A 17,717-nucleotide genomic window follows, 5' to 3' on the forward strand; every position below is an offset into this window, starting at 1 on the left:
ATAGTAAGCACTTATTTGTTTTTATAATTATAAATGCAACCACCAAAATTACCTCTCAAACTGGCTGACAAAATATATAAAATTTTATCTTTCCTCTAGAAACTCAAACTAAACCGGTAAGATCAGGAACTGTGTTAATCTTTTTCATTGTTATAGTATGAAGCTTTACACACAAATAAAATATTTGTCAAATACATGAACAATTACAGGGCTATATTCCACCTCATCAGTAAATCTTTACTATGTAAAGTTATGTACCTTCATCCTTCATGTTTCGATCTATCTGTGGACCAGCATTCCTTTCTCGGAATTGTATGCCCTGCATGTGTCTTTGCATTACTTCCTGTATTACTTCAAACAATGGTTGATCCTGTTTGAGACATAATGGATATTATTTCTGTTAGAAATGACATTTTTCTTACCTTCTCTCAAATCCCACAACTGAGATTTTGTGAAACATATATTGTCCTTTGGGGAAGAAATGGGGATCAGAGACTGGGGAAAGAAGGAGCTCCTATACACCGAATCGTACAGTCAGGCTTTGGCATACGAATATTTAACATATTGTAGTTTTGACTATTCATGTCTGTGACATGAAATAGTTTATAATTTTGCTGACACATGAAAATGATTCTTGTGAAAATTCTTGTGTATAATTTCTATTAGAGTGAATTGTGCAGGTAATAAATGTATCTATCTTAAACAGAGATCTAAACTTTAAATTGGCACCACTGTTCTTACTCATCCACATATATAGTAATGGGGATAAATTACATACTGAAGTGATACTTTAGGTAAAAACGTTTTTTGAGAAATGTTCTTTGAATATTTCATAATAAAAACATCATGGGGACATAGATCTCTGCTAACTCTAAGGTGGTTTAGAAGTCCTCCACAGTCACATACCAAACAAACTATAATGTAAAGGTAGATCAGAAGTGGCAAAAGTACAGTATCATTGTGCATTACTGACTGGGAAGAAAACCACTCAAAATGTTTATTTATTCTGCACTGTTCACAGGATAAACTCTGGACTACCTGGATTGGTGATCAGGCTCTCCACAACCTGGTTCACCCTTTCTCACCTACTCTTACTACCCGGCAGGTACCCTCCACAAAAAGCCAAACTAGACTAAGCAGTATGTCCTAACCTGTGCTTCAGTCCACCCTGCACTTTATTTTCCTTTCACCTCTAAGGTCTTCCCACAACTTCCCTCATCTCTGCTGAAATCCTACTCACCTTTAAGGTTCAGTTTAGGTGAAATTTCAGCTACTTTATGAAGTCCTCCCTGAGAACCACCTACTAGATTATCTCTCTCCCTTCTATGCACAGCATTTCCCATACACCTCCTTTTACAATGGCCATATTATGTACATACCATCTCTTCTATCATGTTGCAAGTTCTCTAAGCAAGAAGCAAGTCTTATCTCTGCAATTGCTCATAGAACTAAGCAGGTGCTAAAACATATACCAATACTTGAATTTTTCAGATTTGGATTCTTTATTACATACATTTTTATATTAGAAGCTAAAAGTTATTTTTCAGAAAAAGAATTGTTTGAAGAGGATTGTTACCAGTGTGCCGGCAGACAAAGGAACAGAATCATCTGTAGGATACATTCTGGAAACTGGGCACTTGAGAATGTCTAGGCCATTTGGAACCATTTTACAGTAATCCTGAATACACTGTAGCCACCACCACACAGCATCCCGGCAATTGTATCTGGCATAAATTCCTTCACCCAGGAGATTAGGAATGAGACCGTGTCTTAGGGTACCAGCAAATGCTAAAATAATATTCCTAAAACAACAGAATTAAGTGGATCATTTGACATGAAAACAATCACTTAAAAGATTTAAGTCCCTTTTTGTGACTATTATTTCAGATGCATTTTCTCTCTTGTCCCTATTTCTTTGAATTTTCATGTAGAAAGTGGTCATAATATGAGAGATTAAGCACTGAATTAAAATCTTGAAACCTTAATCCTAGTCTTGGCTTTTTCTCTGACAATCTGTGTGGCTTACCGTCGTTGGGATAGTTTTTTCATCTGTGGATTTAGGTATTGGACTGGCTTTTAGGGTCCCTTCTAGCTCTAGATTCTACTTTTGAAATCTGTGGTATTTCAAAATCTAAGTAAATATGACATGAACTTTATTATTTTAAATACCAAAGCAAATACATAAGTAAAGGGCAAAAGCTGACCTTGAAAATCATGATTTATTTTCAAAAACTGGTAGAGAACACTTAATCTTTTAAGTATTATTGTACTATCATATACCAAATGACAACTTCATAAGACGGGATGGCATTTCTAAAAGGGGCATGAAACTAAGACTGGGGTTTAAAACCTCACATTGCCATCTGTATGATCTAGGAAGTCATTTAAAATATGTAGGCCTCAGTGCTTTTTGGCTAAACCATTTAGAAATTTAATTAATTTTGTATCTCAGTTTAATGCCCATCTCTTAAAAAACAGTGCAATAAAAGCCTTTCTTGTATTCTGCAGTACAAGTGTTAGTATGGATAGTGACACTTCCAATTAATAAAAGGTCAGAATGGGGCAATCGTAACCATCCAGAACAATGTCATACACTTGAAACTTGAATAAAAAGACCTCTGTCCATGAATATCTCTGCAGAAGGAGGAAGTAGAACTCTCTGTGGTACAGATAGCCCTGTGCCCACCAAAATGGCTTTCCTACATGCCTCAACCTACTTTTCAGCTGGCTGTGGCCAGATTACTGGTTTCTAAGGCAAGAAGGTGAATGGACCTGATGTATGTTAAGTGCATGGAACAGGTGTATTTTCCCCACACTCTTTCCCTCTCTGCCAGCTGACTGGAGAGTAGTAGTACTCAGAGGCCCTAGGAGATGGTCGATTCTCAAGATGAAGGAGCCTATATCCCTGAATCACTATGTGGAAAGCTGCCTCCTGAACACCCATTTTGGACCAGAAGCAAGAAATAAATTTCATTTGTGAAAAACCATTGAAATATAAGAATTTATAATTTATAACAGCTAGCACTACCTTAACAAATACATTATCCTCTCGGAATCATCTAAATCGGGGTTGGCAAACTTTTTCTGCAGAGGACCAGATAGTAAATATTTTAGGCCTTGTTGGCCATATATATGGTCCCAGTCATGTATTCTTCTTCTTTTTAAATGACTGTTTAAAATGGTAAAAACCATTCTTTGCTCCAAGGTCATATAAAACAGGTGATAGGCCATATTTCTCTGACCCCTGATCTAGATAGTCATATGTAAAATTAAGAAGCACAAATTGTTGATAGCATATAAAAGTGATAATTGGGAGCCCAGATAACAAGGAAAATAATAATAATGATTTTAAAAACTAATATTTATGTAATGCTTAGCATGTGACAGACACTGTTCTAGACATTCATTTAATCCTCACTAGGGACGCCTGGCTGACTCAGCTGGTGGAGCATGTGACTCTTGATCTTAGAGTTGTAGGTTCGAGCCCCACGTTGGGTGAAGAGATTACTTAAAAAAATAAAATCTTTTTTTTAAAAGATTTTATTTATTTATTTGAGAGAGAAAGCACACGCACGCGTGTGAGTGAGCATGAACAGGGGGAGTGGCAGAGGGACAAGAAAACTCCCTGCTGAGCATGAAGCCCTACACAGGGCTTGATCCCAGACACTGAGATCATGACCTGAGCCGAAGTCAGATTCTTAACGGACTGAGCCACCCAGGCACCCTCAAAAAATAAAATCTTAAAAAGAAATCCTTAGAAAAACCCTGTAAGGTAAGTACTATCACCATTTTATAGAGTACAAAGAGGATAAATAATGTCAGTTGGTAGTTTGGAACCAGGATTAGAACCTGGCAGTCTGGCCCAAACCCAAGTACTTAACCACTATACTGTGCTGAATCCTGATGTTCCATTTCCTACTTCTTAATCATAGTCATTTAGGAACATTTAAGGAAAAAGCAAATAGCCTCCCAAATTTCTACAGCCTCACAACGGTCTCTTAAGTGAATAAGAAAAGGTCTTATTATATTAGGTAATAGGGAAGAATGTAATACATTTCAGATGCCCACTTAGAAATCTTCAACTTAAAAAAGAAATTTTCAATTTTAAAAAGACCAAAACCAGAACTTTTGTCATTTGAAGAGGCAAACTTCAGTTTTTTTGAATGACATCAAAGTATCACATAAATGCTTTTTCTGCTGAAAGTTTTAACTTGTAGAGCAGTGCTGTCAAATGCTAGCCTTGGGCTGCTGAAGATCACCTGGAGCCCTTGTGAAAGATTTCCATCTGCTACTCTACCCTCTCCATCCCCACATTCAGAGGTCCAGCATAAGGACCAAGAATTTGCATTTCTAGCAAGTTCTCAGGTGATGGTGACACCGCTGATCTGTGGTACTGATTTGTGTTGATTTGAGTGGCACTGCTGTACAGCTTCTCTCTTCTACCTTTGACAATTTCATTCGTATTATTGTGACATAAGAAAACATTATTTTAAGACTAAAAGACACAACTGGAGGTTACAAGGCCTCACAACACTTAGAGGAAAACCTGATACTATAATTCTTTCTACAGGACTCAGTCTTCATTATAGAAGGAAAAAAATGATAGAATTCAAATTTTACCTAAAAGTTCATCTAAGTTCTTAGACTTAATTTGGGCATAGAAATTTTACTCTTTAGTGAGTGATGTTAGTAACATGGTTACACATTTTTTATTTTTACTGAGATCAATTAGCAAACGCTGAAGATAATCTGACTTGTAACATGAAGGACTAGAATATAATAACTTCAAAGATATTCACTCCTTTGAAATTCTATGATCTTATTAAATGAACGTGTAAAAAAAAAAAAACACTTAAGGAAAACATACCTCCCAAATGTTACGAGTAGATGGTAAGAAAGAAAGTTTGAAGAGCATGTGAAAAACATTTAGATATAAACTTGCATTGCAACTTTTTAGAGATCTCCTACCTGGCCTCTAAATAGCGTCCAGTAATCAGCAGTAGACCTCTCAGTGCAATAAAAGTATCCCTTCCCCAGCAGCGGAAAATACCAGAAGAAAAATGAGGTAAGCCTAACAGAAAACAACAAAGTAATATGTTAATCTTAATAATACACACAAGCCTATGAACTCCATTACTACAGGCCAGTTCCTCTAAGTCAAGGGGACAAGAATGGGGGAGTCTGCAAACCCTCTAAAATTGTCTTCAAAATGTGTGACTATACGTATGTCAACATTTCTGTGATGAGGTTCCATATTCTTTTTTTTTTTTTTTTAAGATTTTATTTATTTTTGAGAGAGAGAGAGAGCACAGAAAGAGGGGAGGGGCAGAGGGAGAAGCAGGCTCTCTGCTGAGCAGGGGGCCAGAGGCAGGGCTCGATCCCAGGGACCAGGACCTGAGCAGAAGCAGGCGCTTAGCCAACTGAGCCACCTAGGCGCCCAGAGGTCCCATATTCTTATTCCTTTTTGTCTTTTTATTCTTATTACATTCTTAAGGGAATCTGTGACCTCAAAGAGATTAAGAAGCAGGCCTAGAGAGGAATTCTTATCTAAATTGATTAGAATGTGAGTCTTTAAACATAGATAAACGTTCTTTTGATAAATTAAGGGTTGAAATCAGAGATCTAATATTTAACAAAGAAACAAACATTTAATATAATATTAATGATATATATATATTTTTAGTAACGCAAGTGGGAAAGTTTACTAAAGCATAAAGTACACTCTCCAGATATGAGAGTAGAAGAGCTCAAGAAAGAGAGCTGTGCCATATAATACTAATGATATATTTGAAAAGATTCTACCTGCAATTAGAGGCAACAAATTAAATATGAAATTATTATCTTAATGATACATAACTGAACATGTTTATTAATCTATCAATCTAGAGTCTTTAATACCAAATTTCCCATTAATTCAAAACAACTTAAAAGTGTTATAGGGGTGCCTGGGTGGCTCATTCAGTTAAGCATCTGCCTTTGGCTCGGGTCATAATCCTGGGGTCCTGGGATTGGGCCCCGCATCAGGCTCCCTACCCAGCAGGGCATCTGTTTCTCCTTCTCCCTCTGCCCCTCTCCCTACTTGTGCTCATACTCTCTCAAATAAATAAAAAGAAGTGTTACAGTTTGTTGGCCAGTTTTTACAAAAGAAAATAAGGATTTCAGGTGCCAAATGACTTGAACATTCTAGGTAACTGTAGCCTTTAGGCACGAGATAAAATAGGGTGATTGATGGATAAAATCTAAAATTTTACTTCTACACTGAGTTTAGTTTCTTATAAAACATGTCAAGAATACACTGTTATCCTTATTTGTACTAAAACCAATAATCAGTAGGAAAGTAAAGGAAATTAGGATTCTACTCAGAAAAGAAATATGCTAAAGCAAAAATATAACACATATCTCAGGAAGGGAAAACTAAGGACTTAAATAAAATGTACACAGTATTCATTCATAACTATCTTCTAAGCATTTAACACAATCTAACATTATCTTGTTTGCTTGTTTTCTGGTTTGTTGCATGAATAACTGTCCTTCCCTAGTGGAAAATAAGATTCACAGTTACAGAAACCTTATCTGGCTTGTTTACCAAAGTATATCTATCACTGACAATTGTAACTGGTATATAATATATATAAAAATTTAATGAATGAAATAAAAGGCTAATTATAAAAGATAAATTGAGAGGGAAAAGAATTTGACTAAGATAAAAGAAAATTTTGGCCGTTTAAGTTTCTGCTAATTGGTTCTTTACCTTTTTTGGAGTAGACATTATTTTCTAAGAAGGATCAGAACTAAAGATAACATTAGACACTTCCTTTCTGCATCATCTCCAAAATAACGGTATAAAATTTCCTTAAACACTTTGTGTATTATTTACACATGGTTGATTATTGATATATGGTTTATATACGGTTGATCATTATAACTTTGATGACGATGAGGACAGCAGTTAACATATATAGTACTCTATGCCACATAGACTTCCTGGTACTTCAACCCATCTAACACCTTGAATGAAATATAAGTATAGGTAGATTTAAGGGCGATTTTGAGTTGGTATGTCCCAAAGTACAATCTGTCTTTGTTACGAAGTCAAAACTATAAAATCTCTAGCACTGATATGTGGAAATGTTTGCATTAACTTTTGACCTCTAAGAGTATATGACTTATAGATCATATATTTTGTGAGTGATTTCTACCTTGTCATTTATTATACAAGTTTACAATTATAATTTTTTTTGTCCTACTATCACCAAAGGCCTTGGTATTCATTTTAAAATGAACCCCCCAAAACCTGTCTGCAAATATGAGTATGGTTCTATACTTTGTTAGTATGGAGTGTACAGAACACTCCCTTGGGATACTGGAAGAAAATATCAAAACTTCTATTTATATTTCTCAATTTATCTTTATAGTTTCTATTTTTGTTTTATACTGTACCTGATCATAAGTATACTGGGTATCATAACTTCTATCAATATATCATTTATAATATCAGTATATCAGTATATTTATTTTGGGAGTGCTTAACAATAGCAGTGAATAATCAAAAATGTTGAGATCACTATTTTGTGTAATAGGCTTCAAAGCAGTAGGCTTTAAACCAAATTCTGCACATCAATTTTTTTTCCACAATGACCTAGTTCAGTTTCATGAGCATCTGCATGGATTTACAGGGGAAATGTAAGTATCAGGAGAAGATGAAATAGTTGAATGAAAATCTAAAACATGGTTATGTAATTAAAGCATATAATCATTCTAAATGAAAAGTTAATTTCTTTTTTAGTTGTCAGGTCTTACTAAGTCTTTTTTCTTGGTCTGGGTAGATGCAAAGTTAAGGGTAAACAGAGGAAATCACATAAATACTATTACTTTCATCCTGCAGTTAGGTAATTTTCAGTTTAGTTTGGAAAGTTCTAAATTCAGTGGCCTTAAATGTTAAGCACTTTCTATAAATAGCTTGAGGTTGCATTAAAAAGAAAATAAAAGCCTGTTCTTAGATTTGTTACTTAATTCAGGTTTTAATACTACTTGCAGGAAAGGATGCCAAAAAATATAGCTGAAAGCATTTGAATGCAATTAGACATATAATAAAAAAAAATATTTAACATTTGTTTTGTGTTTTGTAACTTGTAGAGGATCTTCCCATTATCTCTTGGTAATTTCCCAATTTTTTAAATTGGGAAAAAAGTATAATACAAAAAGGTAGTAAAACAAATCTGATAAAAAAATACAAAATGTCAACAGTCGGAAAAAAAACAGAAACATGCAGAAGGATTAACCAGCCACAATGAAAAACACACAAAAATAAATGCCTGTTGCACAGCATTAATTAAATAGTAAGCACAAATATTAGTTCTACAAGTGAATATAAAATTTTACTAAGCAGTCACATAAAATCTTGGATAACATCATGAGTCTTTTTTTATTTTTTATTTTTTTATTATTTATTTATTTATTTATTTATTAAAGATTTTATTTATTTATTTGAGAAAGAGAGAATGAGAGAGAACACATGAGAGGGGGGAGGGTCAGGGGGAGAAGCAGACTCCCTGCCGAGCAGGGAGCCCGATGCGGGACTCGATCCAGGGACTCCAGGATCATGACCTGAGCCGAAGGCAGTCGCTTAACTAACTGAGCCACCCAGGCGCCCAAGTCTTTTTTTAAAAATGGTGATTTCCCCATAACTTTTCCTCCTTGAATAATATTGACTGACACATTTTAACCTTTTTTTAACATTTAGCATTTATGGAATTTCTTACCTGCAGCTAAAGACACACAACACTGCTCCTTTTCTTTTGTGATCTCATTTAGCCTGTATGGTACATCCATAAGTGAAGGTGAAAGAAGTGGCAGAGAAGGGCACTTTCCTACTCCACACATCTGCACTGATCCCAGTGAAAGGTGTTTCACAAAGGTAGACCCATTCTGAACAAAGCTGTAACAAAGTGACTGAGTTTAAAATATTACTTGTAGAACTACAAAAATTTTAGTATTTATTTACTTAAAAAGTTTTATTGTGATAAGAATGCTTAACTTGAAATCTACTCTCTTAACAGATTTCTAACTGTACAAAGCAGTAATACTGTTATTTACAGGCACAGTGTTACACAGCAGATCTCTAGAACTTACTCATCTTGTGTAACCATTGTTTCAAAAATTCATTTTAATTGGTTTCTTTCCTTCAACTAGGCTCTCTACCAGATGTGTAACAATGGTAATACTGGCTGAAAACATTTTCAATTTGGTTAGATTTCAGAACTGCTTTCATTTCACCCAGTATTATGGCTGGCTTTAAGTCCAAGGCCTGTTGTGCAACAAATGGAAGGGCTGAAGTTCTGTTTTTCTTTTTTTCCCAAAGATTTTATTTATTTATTTGAGAGAGAGAGAGAACATGAGCTGGGTGAGGGGCAGAGGGAGAAGCAGACTCCCCGCCGAACAGGGAGCCCAATGCAGGGCTCGATCCTGGGACTTGGGAATCATGACCTGAGCCAAAGGCAGACACTTAACTGACTGAGCCACCCAGGCACCCCTGAAATTTTGTTCTTTCTGAAATTATTCCCAAATCAGTTTGGTGGCTCTTCAGTGGTACATTCTGATCTGTAATTTCATTTTAGGGAAATTCATCATTAAAGGCAAATTTCATTCATAATGATAGCAGAATAATTTTTCTCTTAATTAATGAAAGATTAGAAAAAGAACTGTGTATTCATATTCTAAAAATTATATCTGTTAACAAGTCAAGGAATAAATAGAAGCAAATAATATGAAACAATTAAATTTTCCCATGAACATGTGTTTTTAGCTTTACTGAACAGATTTTAATACTTATGTTTGTTTTTGTATGCTCCAGATAAAAGGATACATATACATTTACTATCCACTTACAACTTTTTCAACTCTATGAATCTATGACGATTCCTCATGTTTTGGTCTTTTAAGAATATATAAGCTGACTGCATATAGTTTCTACACAAACATGCCTATTTACTCAAGCTTTGTTGGATATACCTTGACATCTGCTTCCATGCTATATCCAGAAGAGTGGTGTATGCACCGATTAATATAGCATCAAAGTAACATGGGATAAGATAACGTGGGATCTGCTTCAAGTAGAAGAACATAGCCTGCAACCATTTACCAACCTGTTATAAAAATAATTTTAAAAGTTAATTTGGTGTGTTTACAGGCTAGGTGCATTTTAAGAGGTAAATCCAAACATGCAGCTCTACTATCTAGTAATCTATCAACCAGATTTCCATTTATTAGAATGGGAAGATGATGAAGAAGGGAGGAACATATTTCAGGTTAGAAAACCGTTATTTTATTTAAAGACTTTATTTGACAGAGAGAAAGAGAGAGAGCAAGAGCAGAACAGAAGCAGGGGGAATGGGAAAGAGAGAGCAGGGAGCCTGATGTGGGACTCGATCCCAGAACCCTGGGATCATGACCTGAGCCGAAGGCAGACGCTTAATGACTAAGCCACCCAGGTGCCCCCAAACTGTTAATTTTATATATACCATAGTAATATAGTTTTTATTGTTTCCTTGTTTTGTGAACTAGAATAGAGTTTTACTTACTTCAGCAATAGTTCCGGATCGTGAAATAAGTCGGTTACTGACATAGTCAATCATCCAATCTCCAGATCTCAAATTATCACAAAAGGGATGCCCCAAGTCATTCTTTGGTCTTATTTCTGCCAAGACGGACATTAATCCTGAAAATTCATAGAAATATCGTGCTATTATTGGCAGAGGCAATTTGTTCCCATAGCCTGGGCTACTGCTGTCTCTAAAGATGTGGGGTGAACACATATAGAGGTAGACACAAGGGCTGCAAAGACCACAGTGGCACTTCCCATGGTTGGAGATATCTGTGGCAACACTGGCTTGACCTGAGATATAAAGACATACTGAAGGAGACTACTGTCGCAGGAGCTATGCAGAGCTTTCCAAGATTCCTAACTTCTGAGACTTGTCTTGTTCTTCTGAATTTTAATATTATAATATTCAAAGGCAACTAACTGGCATAGTTTCCCTGCCCTAAGGCATCGGGGGGAAAATTGGTAAGTCTGTATCTTCTCATGTTGAAAAGTGGCAGAATCATTAATATTCAGGCAATCACAGGACTGGTTTCAGAGAGAGCAAGAGCATCTCTGGTGATAATAATAATAAGGCCTGCTTTGGAAAGGATCTTTGAAATGTAACAAGAGGGAGTTGGAACTAAAGCTACCAAGGTGAGGTATATGAGCATATCCTTAAGTAATACTCAAACAGAAACATTAGAATTTCTGTGCATACATAGTAGTTTTTGTTATTTCAATGACAGAACAATAGTACTTCTTTCATTACCCAATAATGTAATAATTTCCACCTTAAAAATATTATATTAATAGCCTCACCAAGTTCATTTTGACTAAATTTATTTATATATTTAGGATTTATTTATTTATTTATTTATTTTTAAGATTTTATTTTATTTATTTGACAGAGAGAGAGACAGACAGCTAGAGAGGGAACACAAGCAGGGGGAGTGGGAGAGGGAGAAGCAGGCTCCTGGCTGGGCAGGGAGCCCGATGCGGGGCTCGATCCCAGGACCCTGGGATCATGACCTGAGCCGAAGGCAGACGCTTAACGGCTGAGCCACCCAGGCGCCCCTATATATTTAGGATTTAATTTTACTGTGTATTTAGCATGTCTTGAGAATATAAAAATAAATATGTAAATTTAAGATTTAGTTCTTTCTCTTAGGGGCTTACATCCTTCTTTGGGAAACAAAGCTTAAAACATAAAAAAAACTAGGAAACTGTATAAAATAATGCTCCACTTTTTTTTTTTTTTTATTTGACAGAGAGAGACACAGCGAGAGAGAGGGAACACAAGCAGGGGGAGTGGGAGAGGGAGAAGCAGGCTTCCCGCTGAGCAGGGAGCCCGATGCAGGGCTCGATCCCAGGACACTGGGATCATGACCTGAGCCAAAGGCAGACGCTTAATGACTGAGCCACCCAGGCACCCCAATAATGCTCCACTTTTGCTCTAGCATTTTCAGGGGAGGCTAATAAAGCTCAGTAAATGTAAGTTTCACTTGTTGAATAATGGTGATATGATAAAGCAGCATTTTAGGAAAAGAGATCTGATCAATGGGATAGAATGTTCTGTGGAAGAGGTAACAAGAAATTGGAAAACTGATTACTTGATTTTGCAGACTGGACTTAGTCTTTGAATAGGGTGTTAACTATGAAAATAAAAGGATATGGTATACCACAGAGAACAGAAAAAAATCCAGGCACAATTACTGATTAAGTACCAAAGATAAAAGGGACAGAACCAAAAACAGATTCCTAGATTCCAACATGACTGAATATGTATTATTATAAGAAGTAGGGAAGGAGAGAAGGGGTATTGTTTAGAGGAGAGAAAGTCAATGAAGTTAAGTCTGACTTAATTGGATGTTGCTATTAAGAGCCTGCTAGAAATAGCCAGTGGAATGCTGGAAATACTAAACTGTCAGAGAAAAAAGGGATTGATATAAAGTAAAAAGTAAATCAGGAGAAGATAAGTCAGGAGAGAGTTAGTGAAGAACTAGAACGTAACTTTAAGAAAGACAAAGTCCAGAAAAGAAGTTCAGAAAAGTGTGGTCTTTTCAGTCAGGGAGCAGAAGGAATTCAACAGCTTGGGGTGAAAATGGAGTAAACAGCTGTCTATGAGTGGTAACATACACATTTCTCTATTTCTCACAGCACAAAACATTTTGTGTTGAAAATTAGACTGCTTAGAAAAAAAATGCCAAAAGTACAAAAGTATAGAAGAAATTTATTGAGAGCTTCTTGTGTACTTGGTTTTGTAGAAAGTACAAAAGCTAAAAAAAAGAATGCAAAAAAGGCAAACATTCTTCTTTCTCAAGGTACAATCTACTTAGTGGAGTTTCAAAGCTAACAATTAAAAGTACTAGCTATGAACTAAGTGTTATTTAAGTGCTTTGTGGAAGATGTAAGAATCGAACTCATCCTTAAAGATGGGTTAGGTGGACAAAGAAAATAAGGAGTTGCAAAGGAGGCATGACGTGGAATACTGTATGAACTAGGAATACATGTGTGATAAACCAAATTTCCTAGATAAAAATCCAAGAAAATATTTCCAACCAGATGGGTTAAACTGATAATTAAATATTTAGATCCTATGTCCTGCCTTACAACTACTCTAATTGCATAATGTTTTATTGTAAGTTCTCTTTGTAGGATAAAACAAATATGCAATGAGACAAAGTTTCCGATTAGATGAAAAAGGAAGATGAATGTATTATATTTATAACCTAGTCCTATTTGGGGCCCAAATAAATTTTCTCATTTAGTCTTCAAAAAAGCCTATGAAAGAGACAGTATTATTCACATTTTATAGAGGCAGAAATTGGGGCACAGAGAAGTTAAATTACTTGTTGGAGGTCAATGAATGAGGAGGTGGCAGAGCCACAATTTGAACCCAAGCAGCTGAATTCTAAGCCCATACTTTAATTCTATAAAGAAGATACCAAATGACCCTAAAAAAAAAAAAAAAAAAGAACCCAAAAGCTTAACTATCCTTGTATTTGCTTACCTTGAAGCCCCGCATATTTAAGAGATGACCAGTTTGGTATGTCATAACAGCCTCCACCATCTTCTTGTTCTTCTGCTTCACATCGGTAAAGTACCTGATTCAGTTCAGCCAAAGTTAATTTTGAGGCAATGCTAAGAAGTAGAAAATAAAAAGAACTGGTTAAATACAGTAAAATTTCACTTGCTGTCAACAAAGAAGAAAATCTGAATCATAACCATAAAATGTCTTAGCAATGTATGTTTTAGTAACTCAGCATTAAATATATATGTAATAGATGTTTTAAATAATAATTAAAGGATAAAACATGCTAAAAATTCAGTTGGAAAGTAACATTTCTTTCAAGCCAAGAAAATAATCAATTGCTAAATTTTATTACTTAGAAGTGTGCTGGAAAAATCTTTTGGTTGCTACAACCTTTTTCTCACAAATTTGCTTTTTCAATCTTTCTAGATGGGCTTGGCTTTTTTTCCCTTCTTTATATTCTCCTAAGGAGGACATCAATAACTTTTTATGCTAATTATCTTAAAATCAAAATACTTGTCAAGGACCAGCAAAGGGATAATCAAAAGTCACAGTCAACCACCTTAGAAATCATGTATTTCTCTCCTTTCCCTTCTCTCCTCTCCTAAGGTGGCACTGTCCTTTAGCTGTGTTATTCAAGAAACCAAGATTGAAGATGCTTCTTGATAATAGTCAGAAGGAGGTATCTATCATGGCCTTGGTTTCCCCTTTGTCCAGGTAGCAGTGAGACTGTATAATTGACCACACAATGAAAACCCTACTTTTTTACAATTCTAGCTGTTCAGGTCATTTTATTCTACAGAACTGAACACATATCCTCTTGAATGTACTTTCTTCTTTCTCTTTTAGTTCTGTCTCAACTGAGAAAATTATAGTTGGCTGTGCTTTGTTGTTCCCTGTTTCTGCCAGACTCTGTCCTCACAGCTGGGACTGGCTCTTCCTTCATCCGCAGTTTGTGAGTCAAGTTTGATCAAATCAATCAGCAGTCTCAATGCCAACTCCATTCTAGGCAAATATTTTTTGACATGTAGCCAGTGAACTTGCATATGAATTACTTGGAGAGCTTATTAAGATGCAGATTACTTGGCCTTACCCCAAGATAATCTGAGTAGGTCTGAGGATGAATATGCATTTTTTTTAAAAAGATTTTTTATTTATTTATTTGAGAGAGAGAGAATGAGAGAGAGAGCACATGAGAGGGGGGAGGGTCAGAGGGAGAAGCAGACTCCCTGCTGAGCAGGGAGCCCGATGCGGGACTCGATCCAGGGACTCCAGGATCATGACCTGAGCCGAAGGCAGTCGCTTAACCAACTGAGCCACCCAGGCGCCCGGATATGCATTTTATAAGCATTCCACAGAAACATAAAACTGCTTCATCACAGGTATTTTTAGAATGCAAATATTTTTCTAATAGTTTGAGTTAAGAATTAATATCCTTATGAGAAAAGCTCTTATAAAAACAAAAAATTGAACACAATCAAAAAATGGGTCAGTAAAAAATGATATTTCACTGAATTAATACATAGCCAATGAACAAAACCAAAAAATTTAGCTTAGGGGCACCTGGCTGGCTCAGTGCAAAGAACATGTGACTCTTGACCTCAAGAGTCATGAGTTTAGGCCCCACATTGGGTGTGGAGCCTACTTCAAAAAAATAAATATTTAAAAAAATGATGTGGAAGGAATATAGTGTATGCAACTTAGTCTCGGATAGTTCATAAAAATTGTGTGCATGTGTGTGTGTATACAGATGTATGTGTGTGTTTGCCTGTATCTATAGCTACATATAGAGAGTGCAAGAGTGTGAGAGAGTGCACATGCAAGCACACATACAAATGATAAAGCAATAGGACAAAATGTTAACAACAGATGATGCTGATATGACTACTGATCCTTGGACCACCATCTGAGTAGCAAGGATACAGAGGAAACTTAAAACTGCTTAAATCAGGCTTGTGGTAACTTATCAGTTATTAAAGTGGCAAATCTCCATAAACTAAGGCATACTTACAAAGCAAAAGGAATTTTTAATATAGGATCTGAGTTGTCAACAGCAAGGCTCCCAGATTTAAAGTGAGGACTGAACTGTGTCAGATGATTTCGAAGAATTCCAACACTGACTTGTGCATGTGGATCAAGACTAACTCTGAAAATGTTAATTAAAAAATGGTTACTTTATAGGAATGATTTATTCAAAATTAACAGAATATGTAATCTATTTTACAAGCAAAGTCAACAGTTTGAACTCCAACATACCTGAATATAATAACACTTCCTGGAGACAAGTTTTCAAATTCTATTTCTTGAATATACTCATTGGGTCCTTTTGTGGCAACTCCAGCTTGTTTAACAATTTTACTTTCACTAAGCTTGAAAAAAATTGTATAAAACCATTCAATCAATAATTCTAATGTCCGTAAGATGTTAAACAGTAGTAAGATGAGAGTCCCAAATACCTGAATATGTTCTCTAATTTCTACTGTGATATTTGGCATTCCATTGATTGAATTCTCATCCTTCTGATAAGGTTTTGTATTTCTCTCAACAGTTCTAGCTTCAAGAACTACTTCTTCAATTTTGCCTAGGAATACATAAAAATATTAACCAAATTTCACATTAAACCATCTGAAATTAGGAATTGCTAATTCAACCTAATTAATTAATTAAACTTAAAGTTGAATATGAAGTATCAGTATGAGTAGATGATTCTACCCAAGATGCATTTTTCACGCAAATGCTTTTGTTTTTAAAATCATAAATTAACAAACATCTATTTGAAAAAGATCTTATCAAGTAATAATGGCTTAGCTCTTAGGAACAATATACATATAACCTTCCTAATTTTAAGCAGAGAGAAAATAAATCCCTTGAAAGACTTACAAAAAAAATGAAAAATTTCAGAAATACAAAAAGTAGGGAAAAATTTAAAAAAGCCAGATCCTATTTCCTAGCTAAGGAAAACATTACAAATGTGTACCCTTTCTTCAGAGGTAACCATTACCTGCAGTTTGGTGTTCATAGATCCTGTGCATTTTTACTACATATGCCTGTTTCTCAAAACAACATATATTATTTTCCGTATTTCCAAGTTTTATTAAAGTGGATTCAAATTATATATATATAATTTCTGCAACTTGCTTTCTATTAAACAACACTGTATTTTTTAGATTTGTTCACACTGCTACATAAGCTGCAACTTATTTGTTTCAAATGCCAAATAGTATTCCATTGTGTGAATATACCAGATATATTCTTGTGCCTGTCTTCTAATGGAACATATGAGAGTTTCTCAGAGATACACCTAGAGGCAGAATTGCTGAGTCAAAGGATATATAAAACTTGAATTTTATTATTTAAGTTATTTACAAAGCCATTAATCTGACAATAAGTAACAGTACCTTTTGATCCAGAAATTCTACTCCTTGAAATAATTACTAAGAAATTGTTCAAAAGAAAAGAATTATTCCTAGTGTATATTCACTGTTAAACATACTAAATAATATATATATATATTTTAAAAATTTTATTTATTTATTTGACAGAGAGATAGAGAGAGAGAGCACAAGTAGGCAGAGTGGCAAGCGGAGGGAGAGGGAGAAGTAGGCTACCTGCGGAGCAGGGAGCCTGATGCGGGGCTCAATCCCAGGACCCTGGGATCATGACCTGAGCTGAAAGCAGACGCTTAACGACTGAGCCACCTAGGCGCCCCAAACATACTAAAGAATATTAAAGATGGAATACTAACATAATAAAATATGAAATATTTAACATAATGAAAACCACAATTTTGTGACAAAATGGAAATGTTTTAATAATGACCAATGACCAAAACAAAACCTGAGATATATTGTTCACACTGATTGCAACCATGTGAAATTGTGTATGTACATTAGCAACAATCAGACAAGATTACTGACTATACACTTGCAAGCAGTTAAAAATAACTAATAAACATTTAACCTTAAAACTATTCAAGTTGATAATCTTTAAAAACTGGAGTAATACATATTTAATAACTAGCAACCAACATAGAATATGATGATTTTTATGGGAATCTTCATCCCCTCAATTAATTGCCAGACTTGGACAGTTGCTATATGCACA

At 35.3% G+C, this 17,717-nt stretch overlaps 1 protein-coding gene across 3 annotated transcripts in view; it reads right to left on the reverse strand.

The window, feature by feature from the left end:
* The window catches only part of AGL (amylo-alpha-1, 6-glucosidase, 4-alpha-glucanotransferase), a 79,130-nt gene that overhangs the window by 23,357 nt on the left and 38,056 nt on the right, over positions 1-17,717 (reverse strand). For all 3 annotated transcript variants that reach the window (XM_035017944.1, XM_035017946.1, XM_035017943.1), the window contains exons 18-27: positions 16,070-16,194; positions 15,870-15,982; positions 15,625-15,759; positions 13,593-13,723; positions 10,581-10,717; positions 10,012-10,145; positions 8,763-8,938; positions 4,969-5,071; positions 1,577-1,802; positions 259-370 (exon numbers count right to left, since the gene is read on the reverse strand). In XM_035017944.1, coding sequence (XP_034873835.1) covers positions 259-370; positions 1,577-1,802; positions 4,969-5,071; positions 8,763-8,938; positions 10,012-10,145; positions 10,581-10,717; positions 13,593-13,723; positions 15,625-15,759; positions 15,870-15,982; positions 16,070-16,194 — 1,392 coding nt within the window. The remainder of the gene's footprint in view (positions 1-258; positions 371-1,576; positions 1,803-4,968; positions 5,072-8,762; positions 8,939-10,011; positions 10,146-10,580; positions 10,718-13,592; positions 13,724-15,624; positions 15,760-15,869; positions 15,983-16,069; positions 16,195-17,717) is intronic.

The sequence above is a fragment of the Mirounga leonina genome, unplaced genomic scaffold (genome assembly GCF_011800145.1).
Source record: "Mirounga leonina isolate KUSES-001 unplaced genomic scaffold, KU_Mleo_1.0 Mir_173, whole genome shotgun sequence".
NCBI classification, from domain to species: Eukaryota; Metazoa; Chordata; class Mammalia; order Carnivora; family Phocidae; genus Mirounga; species Mirounga leonina.